This window comes from Cheilinus undulatus, linkage group 11 (genome assembly GCF_018320785.1).
Source record: "Cheilinus undulatus linkage group 11, ASM1832078v1, whole genome shotgun sequence".
Lineage (NCBI taxonomy): Eukaryota > Metazoa > Chordata > Actinopteri > Labriformes > Labridae > Cheilinus > Cheilinus undulatus.
This window is the reverse complement of record NC_054875.1, coordinates 2690444-2702926: the sequence shown is the minus strand read 5'-3', so window position 1 is coordinate 2702926 and position 12483 is coordinate 2690444. Positions and strand designations below refer to the sequence as shown.

General features: G+C 41.3%; 2 protein-coding genes across 2 annotated transcripts; both read right to left on the bottom strand.

Moving 5' to 3' along the window:
• Window positions 1–591: 591 nt before the first annotated feature.
• On the bottom strand, window positions 592–2040 carry LOC121517070 (nuclear factor 7, brain-like). Its single transcript, XM_041798583.1, has one exon. It carries the CDS (start codon window positions 2038–2040, stop codon window positions 592–594), a length of 1449 nt encoding a protein of 482 aa, XP_041654517.1.
• Window positions 2041–10336: 8296 nt separating this feature from the next.
• LOC121517068 (nuclear factor 7, brain-like) lies at window positions 10337–11785 on the bottom strand. The gene has a single exon (XM_041798580.1). It carries the CDS (start codon window positions 11783–11785, stop codon window positions 10337–10339), a length of 1449 nt encoding a protein of 482 aa, XP_041654514.1.
• Between the last annotated feature and the right edge of the window lie 698 nt (window positions 11786–12483).

Genomic DNA, 12483 nt, shown 5'->3' with positions numbered 1-12483 from the left:
AACGAACAAACAAACAAACCCACCTGATCACATAACCTCCTTGGCGGAGGTAATGACAAAAAAACTTTCCATAAACCTTTAATGGGTATTTAAAGAAGCACTGATGTAGCAAGGTCCTTTATATAAAAGCCCTAAGTGGACACACAGAAGCCTCAAGCATGTGATATTTTAGACACAACCTAAATTCCAAAAAAGTTGGGACCATGAGTAAAAATGTAAATTGCATTTTTTTGCATTAGTGTCTATGGCGTGGGCAGCTCTAACATCTGGAAAGGAACTATCAATGCTGAAAAGTAGAGAGAGCTTTTAGAGCAACATATGCTCCCATCCAGACAACGTCTCTGTCAGCAAGTCCATGCTAAACCACATACCACATCCATCACAACAGCATGGCTTCACAGGAGAAGAGTCCGGGTCCTGAACTGGTCTGTCTGTGGTCCAGACCTTTCACCATAGAAAACATTTGGAGCGCCAGAAAAGGAAAAATCCAGCAAAGAAGACCAGGACTGTGAAAAAGGACTTAACTTTAGAGAACAGCCGGCGTTGGAAAAAGCATCATCTCACAGCTGAACTGATCTGCTGCTCCATCACTCAGACCTCGGCGCTCTCCATGAACATCACAGACATCTGACGGGGACAGATTTGGATTTCTGATGTTTTAGCATCACCAGACTCTCCAACACAGAAATAAGGGAAGAGTTTCTCAGTGAAAGTGTCTCTGTGAGTGTAGATGAGAGTCATGTCTTCAGGGTCGTAGAAGGAAACCTCCCCGCCATCATAGTCCAGCTGGACTCGGACCCTCTGAGGACTCTTCTTCAATCTGACAGTCTGACCTAGAACATCTGTGTATTTTCCACTGCGATGCAATAAACACCAGAATCCATATTTTGGTAAAACAAATATCTTTCCCTTCCTGTCCACTGACTCTTTAGCCAAACCCAAAGTCCAGATAGGATGGTCTCCCACCTCCACGTCCCAGCTGTGTTTCCCTGAGCTGAAGCCCTCAGAGCCCAGAACGTTGGAATAATAAGTGAGTCTCTCTGGATTATCAGGAAGCTGCTGCTTTGTGTCTCCTTTTCTCACAGAGGTCAGATCATCAGACAGATAGAGACAGCCGTGTGCAGTGTTTGGGTCCAGAATGACCGGACTGAAGCTGAGCCTGTCCCTCATCTTCTCCCACACTTGGACGGACAGGTTGCCAACGTGTTTGCTGACATGGATCAGCGCTCCGGAGACCAGCTGTGGATGGGACACGGAGCAGCGGGCTCTGGCTCTGCTCTGAGTGTCTTTATAACTGCTGAGGAAGGACACGCTGTGTTTCTGCAGCTCTTCTTCAACAGCACCGATACTCTGAGACAGAGAGGAGATCTGCTCCTGAATCTTCTTCATCTCTCTGCTCACCATCTTCATCTTTGTCTCTTCTTCCTCCCTCACAGCCGCCAGCCTGGACTCCTCTTCCTCTTTCAGGAGCTGCTGGAGCTTTTTGAACTCTGCTCTGATCTTCCTCTCCGTCAACGCCAGCTGCTTCTTGGAGTGTTGGATCATTTCATGGTACATCTTCTCTGTTTGTTGGTATTGGTCTCTCTTGTCCTGCAGAGACTTTAAGTCAGATTTCAGCTGCTCCTTCACCTCACTGACGGCTTCTTCTACAGGAACCATTTTGTGACTGTGGTGAAGAGAAAACTCACAGACAGGACACAGGACTCTGTCCTCATCTTTACAGAATATTTTTGTTTCTTCTGGATGTTTCTGACACACCAGCTCCACCTTCTTCTCTCCTTCAGCCTCATATGATCCATCTTTCTGTCTGCCAGCAAAAGAGTCAGCCAGTTCCTTCAGACCAAAGTTCACCACCAGGAAATACTCTGAGGACTTTTTTTTACAAATGGGACAGTTTTTGTCCTCAGATTTTTCCCAGAATTCCTCCAGGCAGCTGGAACAGAAGCTGTGGTTGCAGCTCAGAGACATGGGATCTTTGAAAGTCTCTGAGCACAGGTGGCAGCTCAGGAAGTTTTCAAAAAGAGTGATTTTCTCAGTCATGACTTCTCTCTGTGAGACATTTTATAGAAAAACTCTCCAAATCCCTTTAAAAGTCCTCTGAACGTGTTCACAGAAAGCTCTCCCACGCTGTCTGGGCGTCGTGACTCTGTTCAACAATAAGAGAAACTGGTTTATCAGAGACAGTTATCAGAACAGATTTTTGATTTTGTCTGCTTTGTGGCAGCAGCATGGGAAAACTGCCCAAATGAGACTCATTCTTCAGTAACTGGGACGATAAAGTAAATGTTGACACTGACAGGGCAGGACATTTTTAACCATCATTGAGGTTTCCATCCATCTCTTTCTGTGCACGTTTTACATTTCTGCATTAAAATGTGACTGGAAACAATGCAAACAAGTAAAACAGTCAAACTAGAGCGGTAATGTCTACACTCTGAACTCTCATGTCTGTTAAAGCCGCCATGGAAAGAGATCACATGGTGAAAGCAACTGAAGCATCTTTTACTGATCTTACTGGAAATAGGTGGCCTTTAGAAATAAATCTAATGATGGAGTTTAGCAATGTTCAAAAGATTTCTGTAATGAAACAAGCATCTTATAAGGCAGTCGGGACCCGATATGTTTGAGTAAAAGTGCACTTCTTGTTGGATGGCGAGACATTAAAATTTGAGAAGAAGCCTCAGCCATGCCCTTCAAGATTAAAACAGGAAGTGACGAAAGGTCTTTAAAACAGTCGTTACCAGCTCTGCACAAGATTTGTGATGGGTTGGGTTCTCTGAGTAGGAGGAATGAATCCAAGAAAGAGACCTAGAAATGCATAAATTTAGTCGTTTTTAATAAAATTGAAAATGCGGACTTACTTTAGGTTTTATACGGGTGTTCCAAGTCTTTTTTTTTAATATTCCTGGCATGATGAATGTGCCTGCCAAATTAAAAAAAAAAATATCTAGGTGCAACATGCAGTGCTGGACAGGGGGCGCCACTGTGTCAATTTTCTATGCCCAATCAAATGATCGAATGGATAAATTTAATTCCATCACTGGATCATGAAACATTCAAGTTGCTACTTACTGTTTAATGGCGTAAAACCCATCACCATAGTAACAGCTTTGATCATGAGTATTGCATGGTGCAATGAGGGTGATTAAAAGATGTTAAAAACAGATTTCAAGAGAGTTTCTGGTAACCTGGTAGGATTTGTCCCAGTTTGTTACTTATAAACTAGATAACACAGAGTCTGTGCATGAGCCAAACTGCTCTTTCCCCACACAGATCTCTTTTAGCAGCAACCATCATTTCAAGAGGATATGAAGAACCCTTAGGGGGAGTTAATCCCAGAAAGATCCCCAGAAATTACTGTTTTTAAACCAAAAGCTTAAAACGAGGGATTCTCTACATATGGGGATATGAGGCTTTTTCAGAGAACCTGGCATGCTGCATTCGTGTACCAAATGTCAAAGTCTTAGACTGCACATGCTTCAGGGGCTGAGTTTCTCAGTTATTCTAAGGGGTACCTCTGAGTGCCCCAATCATCTTAGCTTGCCTGTGGATATTTTTCTGCTACGTTTCATGGCTGTATTACAGTGTTAATTTTGACAGCTATTTTTAATTGTAGCTTTAGTTTTAGTCTTTAAATGAAATGCATTTTAGTTTTAGTCCTATTTTAGTCATTTCTATTCTTTTTAGTTTTAGTCGACGAAAACATTTTAGTCCATAAAAAGTCCTTGCATTTTAGTCTTTACTTTTAGTCCAAGCATTTATTTTCTTGCCTAAATTTGGTTCCAAATCGTGGTAGTGTGTTCTCTGCACTCTGCCAAACCTGGGGTCCCTGCTTTCTACAGCTGAAAGGCAGAATAGATACAGATGCATTGTATTTCGACAGATTTACCCACAGTGGAGAAATATCACAGATTTTGAATGTCTGACGAAAACTACATTACATTTTAGTCTAGTTTGAGTCATCTTGACAAAAAACAAAGTTAGTTTCTGTCAGTTTCAGTCATCACAGATCTATTTTTGTTAGTCTTAGTCTAGTTTTTGTCATGGAACAAAAGGCTGTCGACAAACATTTTTAGTCAGACTTTTAGTCAATGAAATTAACACTGCTGTATTACTCTTTACAACTCTTGATAAAACTACTTCAAATTTCATGGCAACCAACAAACTGCCTTGGCTGCACATCGAACAAAAAGTCATGGCTTTCATAGCAATGCATGGGGTTTTTGGATGTGTCTGAGAAAATCTGAGAAGGATTTGCTGAACCATAGAGGCAGTATTACAGATGCAGTGACATTTTTTTGTCAGTAGGTGGTGCTGTGGCTGATTCAAAATTTAAACTTAAAATGCATGCCGATGTGTTAAGGATGGAACTGTGGTCAAACACTAAAATGACACCCTCAGATGAAAACTCTTTGGTACACATCAAGACAAATGTCTAATGGTCTGGTTTCTTAAAAGGTGGGTCAGGACCCAACAGTGGGTCACAAAGCCATTTTAAATGGGTCGTGGATGTGTGCATAGAAAAAATGTGGGAAAATGTATGATGTGCTTTTATTTTGAAGGATCCATCTGAAGTCTAATTCCCCCATTTGTCAGTAACATCCCATGTTTATGATTGTCAAATGTTCTGTTTGATTTGTGGTCAAAGAGGTGGTGGTGGGTCCTGATACTAGACCAGTTAAGAACCGTGGGTCTGATGGGTTTTCAAAGTTAATTTGATGTAGAAATACTCAAACGGATTACCACAGACCTCAGAGAGTAGCGTCATATTTACTGTCACCACTGGGGCACTTTGACTGATTTTCAAAGCTACAGTATGAATCTGTGCAGGACCTGACTGTTCTACACATCAACATGATGTCTGGACCACATATGGTAATGTGTAGCCAAGTTAAAAATTCCACCCTTTGGGGGTTTTGTACATCAGCAAAATATTTTTTCATCAATTCGGTCTCTTCTAGCTGTAAAACAACAATCAGATAGATTAGACTGACCCCCAACGAGGAGTTACTCCTAGAAGGACTCCAGGAAGTGGACCAAAAAAACCCCACCGAGTTGAGATCATCTAAGGCCCTCATCTGCTCATCTTATTTCCCTACAAACACTCACACCTTTACACACCCTCAGCTCTCCTGTCACAGCGCCATCACGCCACGCCTCTTTCCTCAGCCCTGTTTGGTCCCTGAGAGTTTCTGCTCTTTAGAAAATATCCGACAGCTGGAGGGGACATTGCAGAAGCCCCAACGCTCGCTTTTAGACACGTCACATGTGGAGCCTCGATCACGATGACGAGTATCAACAACCAGAACACATGATCAGAATCAGAAAGACTGAGACGAAGGCACCACACGCTTCAGGTTTAATCAGAGACATCACACCTGGACAGGTGAACTTCCTGGAAACTTGAACTGTCCCATCCTATCCCAGTCCCCCGAACTCATCCTGTTCACCCTCAGACACATTTTCATCTCTGAAGTGGATTCTTCCCAGCCTACATCTCATTACCAGTCTCAACCACAGTCAGAGTTTGGAGATCAACTTTGAGCTCTTTAAACTCTTCAACACATCTCAGAGACACTGTAAGAGTTTCAGCATTACTACAACAACAGCTGACTTTAACAGACATCACAATGAACACTCTTTATCTCTTTAGAATGAAGGTAGAAACAGAGGAAGACTCACCTGTGTTCACTCGGAGACGGTTTCTGCTGCTGGACAGGGAACTGGTTTGACTGTGAGTCAGTCAGGACACTGCTTTGATTTCTACAACTCCTTAATCCTCCTAAACATCAAGAATCTGTAGGAGTGGAGTTGTAGCAAAATTGGCTCTTAGACTGAATTATCTGGTTCTGCAGTTTAAACATCCACACCTTTTTCACAAAAAAACACTCCCATAGGTAAAATCTGTTTTTCCAGTCATTGCATGATCAACAATAGATCTACAAGGAGACTGTTGCAAAAGAGTGTAACATCTTTACATTGTGCCATTTCTTACTGGAACATGCTTGTGGATAATGTGGAATGGAGGAAGGTTTGGCGCTTACCCAATAAGTATTTGATCACCAATAAAGTCAAGGAAGTCTCCTTCAAACTTTTCCATAGGTTTTACCCATCAAAACTTTACATTAAAATAAGTTTTAAAGTGATATTGATTCCAACTGTAGCTTCTGCAATCTTTGTCCTGAAAATGTTGTACATTTATTTTGGTATTGCTCTAGTGTAAAGAAATTCTGGCAAAAACTCTGTGATTTCATTCACAGTAAAATAGATAAACATTTCGTACTACTATGGAAGAATGTATTGTTTGGACTCTTGGAAAAGGGCAAAATGAAAACAACTGTGTGTTCTTGATGAATCTTATTATTATATTGGCCAAATTCCATATCCATAGATGTAAATTTTCAGGTAAAAGGCCACATTTCAATACCTTTTTAAATGTGTTCAACCAATATATGAATTCCATCAAATATTCTGAAAAACAAAAAGCAATTAAAACTGTTTCAGCTTGTAATATGTTTGATATCGCTACATAGACACTCATTCCCCCCTAGCATTTTATGTTCACTTGTTTGTTCTTTCTCCTTTTGTTAATGCACTTGATAATTTTATACAACTGTATTCATTAACCATTAAGTACAGGACTGCATACATACAAGTTGTAAGTCTGTTTTTGTATCTTGAAAAGTGCAATAAAGTTCGATTCTAGATTAAAAAAAAAAAAATCTGGTTCTGCAATGCTGCAGCCTTCAGACAATCCGTTAGCATCCTGACATTTAGGTTCGATTTTTGTTCCCAGCCTCCAAAATGTCGTTCCAGTGTGAGTGAAAACATTGGTTAGTTTTGTACTCATCCCTGGTTTTTAGTTTGGTGAGTTACCAGCTGTGTTTTTGGGTCAATCTTAATTTTGAGTGACATCAGTGCTTCTTACTCTTGTTCCTTTTGTTGGAATGGTTGAAACTAGAGCTCTGTGCAGGACTCTTCTCTTAATCCCACTCCTTCCTGCTGGGTTTCTGACCATGACCAGGGCCCCAGGTCCCACAGCAGCTGTTGTTGAAGCAGAACTAAGCAAACATCCACATCCTCATCATGTTTAACACATGGATAAAACAGCTGGGAGTCTTAGACTGATTTAACTCCTGCTTATGGCTGAGTAACAGCAATGTCAGAGTAATATTTACCCACCTTATTTACACATCATTTATTTTAAAGTCATACAGAGGTGGAACTGTTTCCTGATCTCTGGAAAGTTTGCCCATCATAAAATCTGCAGCTCACCTCTATCAGCTCTCACAGACAGTAGGCGGATCTTTACTGTGTGCTATCCTCATTATTAGATTTTTAATGCAATAAGGCCATTAGGCTAAAAGGATGTTTTTCACCCAAATAACTGCATGATAGCTCAGCGTCTCTGCCCGCTGGTACGTATGTGCGATGATTGTCCAACAACACAATAATGGGAGCATTAAAGCTGTGCCTTCTGACTTATTTTCAAAGTTTTAGAGCATGAACTTTATGGTGAAGCTTTAACAAAGCATCACACTGAAGATTGGGGCTGGAACAGTTGTTTGGATACTTAATGTGTTTTTAAACGCAGAGCCTAAAGTTTACAGTGGAAGTTTGACATTACATTGAAATCACTCAGAGATTCACATTAGAGAGATTCAGAATAAGCTGGAGGAGTCTCTGTGAACTTTAAAAGATCACTAAAACCAAACAGAAGCTGGCATGAACAACTTTAATGATGATGCATCATGCTGTTGCTAATGGCAAAGCTTCCCCTCCTCCACCCCAGCCTCCTCCTTTATAGCCAAAAGCTTCCCCTCCTCCACCCCAGCCTCCTCCTTTATAGCCAAAAGCTTCCCCTCCTCCACCCCAGCCTCCTCCTTTATAGCCAAAAGCTTCCCCTCCTCCACCCCAGCCTCCTCCTTTATAGCCAAAAGCTTCCCCTTCTCCACCCCAGCCTCCTCCGTTATAGACTAAAGCTTCATCACCTAGTTCCATTATTTTCAGTACACATCGTCATAAATGTTTCTGTCTATATGAGGTTTTCTAGCCATGCTCTCTCCCTGAAAGTCAAACGTGCTGCTGACTAACCCAGGGAGCATCTTTAGAGCAGATTCTTCTCCACCAAGTAAAACTGTAGATCCATTCAAATGGTTAAATGTCTGATCAGAGTGTTCCTGACTGAAGTTGTCTTCTTCCTGGAAATCCTCTTTAAAGCTGTCTATTATTTGTGGGTCTGAATTAAAAATGACTGTTGTCATTTAAATGAAAGTACAATGTTGAACTGGATGTGTTTGCTGGATTTTATTCCTTAATCTACCAGCAGGTGGCGCCTGATGACTGCATTAGTACAAAGCAGGCCTGGAGCTTCTTCTATTGATAAAGTGAGTTTATCCAGTCAGCCGCTTTGACTTCATGGCTCTTAATAACACGGTAAAACCTCTTTAATTCAAAACAGTCTTTGGTTATCATATCATGTAAACATTCAACAACTGTCAGAGCGTTAAAACAGACTATTTCTAATTTTTCATGATGACTAAAATATGAACATTTGAGCTAAATAATCAGATAATAGGCTATGAGGCTGAAGGTCAAAGATGATGAAAGATGGAAGCTGTAGAATGAATAATCCATGAATTATGGAGAAGGGCTGGGATTAAATAAGTGTGCACTTCCTCCCTCTCCTTGTTGGATATGGAAACCAAATGATTGCATGTGACTCTTGTATTGCTCTGTGTTTTCTATTTAGTGTCAGATTATTATTTTTGTGTGGGCGTTTTAACTCTGTTTACATATTCAACATACATTTCTATTTATCTAACTTCAAACAGTCAAAGGTTGTAAAATCACTCCAGATTAAAATCCAGATTACACAGATGTGTCTTCAGTTTCCTTTTAAAAACAGCAGAACTCAGCATTTTAATATCCAGAGGAAGTGAGCTTCAAAGTTTGAGCTTTAAAAACAGAAAAATTCTCTCCTTGGAGCTTGTGTGGGTCACATGAGGGACGTTAAAAGGGAAGCATTTGAAAAACACAATGAAGACAGCACTAAAGGTGTACATGTGTATTAGTATGATCACCTTTATTTACACTACACTTTAAAAATACACTTTTACAATTCTTTACAACATAGGGAACAATTCTAATAACCCTTTAAATCTGATTGTGTCATATTTAATACACACTTTCAGGAGACCTCTGTCTCATCAACATGATCAATAATTTCATTCAAATACTTTTGTCTACAATCAGATCAATGATTTAAAAATACCCTCCAGTCAAATGTGATACAAAGAATATTTATGAGACATTTTAGGGCATTTTTCATGATTTTTTGATTTTGGTAGAAGGTTTAATGAACATCTCAGTTCCAAAAAATGATAATTTTCTAGCTATTATTTAAGTTTTCAGGCTTTAAAGGGTTAATGGTTCACAATACAGGACTAACACCTGGATATATATACTTAAAGAAGGACAACATGAACAGCTGTTGACTTTGAAAGAAAAATAAAAAACATGAATAAAAGATAAAAACTTGAAAAGCACTCGGAGAGCGCAGACTTCCGCCATTAGCCCCATCTCCCTAAACTACATAATCCTTTAAAAGAATCCTGGATCCAGACGGTGATCCGGATCCCTCCCAAAATCTAATCAGTTCTTTCTTATGCCATTTCTGACATTTCCTGAAAATTTCATCAAAATCCGTCCACAACTTTTTGAGTTATGTTGCTAACAAACTAACTAACGAACGAACGAACAAACAAACAAACCCACCCGATCACATAACCTCCTTGGCGGAGGTAATGACAAAAAAACTTTCCATAAACCTTTAATGGGTATTTAAAGAAGCACTGATGTAGCAAGGTCCTTTATATAAAAGCCCTAAGTGGACACACAGAAGCCTCAAGCATGTGATATTTTAGACACAACCTAAATTCCAAAAAAGTTGGGACCATGAGTAAAAATGTAAATTGCATTTTTTTGCATTAGTGTCTATGGCGTGGGCAGCTCTAACATCTGGAAAGGAACTATCAATGCTGAAAAGTAGAGAGAGCTTTTAGAGCAACATATGCTCCCATCCAGACAACGTCTCTGTCAGCAAGTCCATGCTAAACCACATACCACATCCATCACAACAGCATGGCTTCACAGGAGAAGAGTCCGGGTCCTGAACTGGTCTGTCTGCAGTCCAGACCTTTCACCATAGAAAACATTTGGAGCGCCAGAAAAGGAAAAATCCAGCAAAGACTGTGAAAAAGGACTTAACTTTAGAGAACAGCCGGCGTTGGAAAAAGCATCATCTCACAGCTGAACTGATCTGCTGCTCCATCACTCAGACCTCGGCGCTCTCCATGAACATCACAGACATCTGACGGGGACAGATTTGGATTTCTGATGTTTTAGCATCACCAGACTCTCCAACACAGAAATAAGGGAAGAGTTTCTCAGTGAAAGTGTCTCTGTGAGTGTAGATGAGAGTCATGTCTTCAGGGTCGTAGAAGGAAACCTCCCCGCCATCATAGTCCAGCTGGACTCGGACCCTCTGAGGACTCTTCTTCAATCTGACAGTCTGACCTAGAACATCTGTGTATTTTCCACTGCGATGCAATAAACACCAGAATCCATATTTTGGTAGAACAAATATCTTTCCCTTCCTGTCCACTGACTCTTTAGCCAAACCCAAAGTCCAGATAGGATGGTCTCCCACCTCCACGTCCCAGCTGTGTTTCCCTGAGCTGAAGCCCTCAGAGCCCAGAACGTTGGAATAATAAGTGAGTCTCTCTGGATTATCAGGAAGCTGCTGCTTTGTGTCTCCTTTTCTCACAGAGGTCAGATCATCAGACAGATAGAGACAGCCGTGTGCAGTGTTTGGGTCCAGAATGACCGGTCTGAAGCTGAGCCTGTCCTTCATCTTCTCCCACACTCGGACAGACAGGTTGCCAACGTGTTTGCTGACATGGATCAGCGCTCCGGAGACCAGCTGTGGATGGGACACGGAGCAGCGGGCTCTGGCTCTGCTCTGAGTGTCTTTATAACTGCTGAGGAAGGACACGCTGTGTTTCTGCAGCTCTTCTTCAACAGCACCGATACTCTGAGACAGAGAGGAGATCTGCTCCTGAATCTTCTTCATCTCTCTGCTCACCGTCTTCATCTTTGTCTCTTCTTCCTCCCTCACAGCCGCCAGCCTGGACTCCTCTTCCTCTTTCAGGAGCTGCTGGAGCTTCTTGAACTCTGCTCTGATCTTCCTCTCCGTCAACGCCAGCTGCTTCTTGGAGTGTTGGATCATTTCATGGTACATCTTCTCTGTTTGTTGGTATTGGTCTCTCTTGTCCTGCAGAGACTTTAAGTCAGATTTCAGCTGCTCCTTCACCTCACTGACGGCTTCTTCTACAGGAACCATTTTGTGACTGTGGTGAAGAGAAAACTCACAGACAGGACACAGGACTCTGTCCTCATCTTTACAGAATATTTTTGTTTCTTCTGGATGTTTCTGACACACCAGCTCCACCTTCTTCTCTCCTTCAGCCTCATATGATCCATCTTTCTGTCTGCCAGCAAAAGAGTCAGCCAGTTCCTTCAGACCAAAGTTCACCACCAGGAAATACTCTGAGGACTTTTTTTTACAAATGGGACAGTTTTTGTCCTCAGATTTTTCCCAGAATTCCTCCAGGCAGCTGGAACAGAAGCTGTGGTTGCAGCTCAGAGACATGGGATCTTTGAAAGTCTCTGAGCACAGGTGGCAGCTCAGGAAGTTTTCAAAAAGAGTGATTTTCTCAGTCATGACTTCTCTCTGTGAGACCTTTTATAGAAAAACTCTCCAAATCCCTTTAAAAGTCCTCTGAACGTGTTCACAGAAAGCTCTCCCACGCTGTCTGGGCGTCGTGACTCTGTTCAACAATAAGAGAAACTGGTTTATCAGAGACAGTTATCAGAACAGATTTTTGATTTTGTCTGCTTTGTGGCAGCAGCATGGGAAAACTGCCCAAATGAGACTCATTCTTCAGTAACTGGGACGATAAAGTAAATGTTGACACTGACAGGGCAGGACATTTTTAACCATCATTGAGGTTTCCATCCATCTCTTTCTGTGCACGTTTTACATTTCTGCATTAAAATGTGACTGGAAACAATGCAAACAAGTAAAACAGTCAAACTAGAGCGGTAATGTCTACACTCTGAACTCTCATGTCTGTTAAAGCCGCCATGGAAAGAGATCACATGGTGAAAGCAACTGAAGCATCTTTTACTGATCTTACTGGAAATAGGTGCCCTTTAGAAATAAATCTAATGATGGAGTTTAGCAATGTTCAAAAGATTTCTGTAATGAAACAAGCATCTTATAAGGCAGTCGGGACCCGATATGTTTGAGTAAAAGTACACTTCTTGTTGGATGGCGAGACATTAAAATTTAAGAAGAAGCCTCAGCCATGCCCTTCAAGATTAAAACAGGAAGTGACGAAAGGTCTTTAAAACAGTCGT

Coding starts and splice junctions, on each gene's coding strand:
- LOC121517070 (XM_041798583.1), bottom strand. CDS start 2,040: ATGACTGAGAAAATCACTCTTTTTGAAAACTTCCTGAGCTGCCACCTG.
- LOC121517068 (XM_041798580.1), bottom strand. CDS start 11,785: ATGACTGAGAAAATCACTCTTTTTGAAAACTTCCTGAGCTGCCACCTG.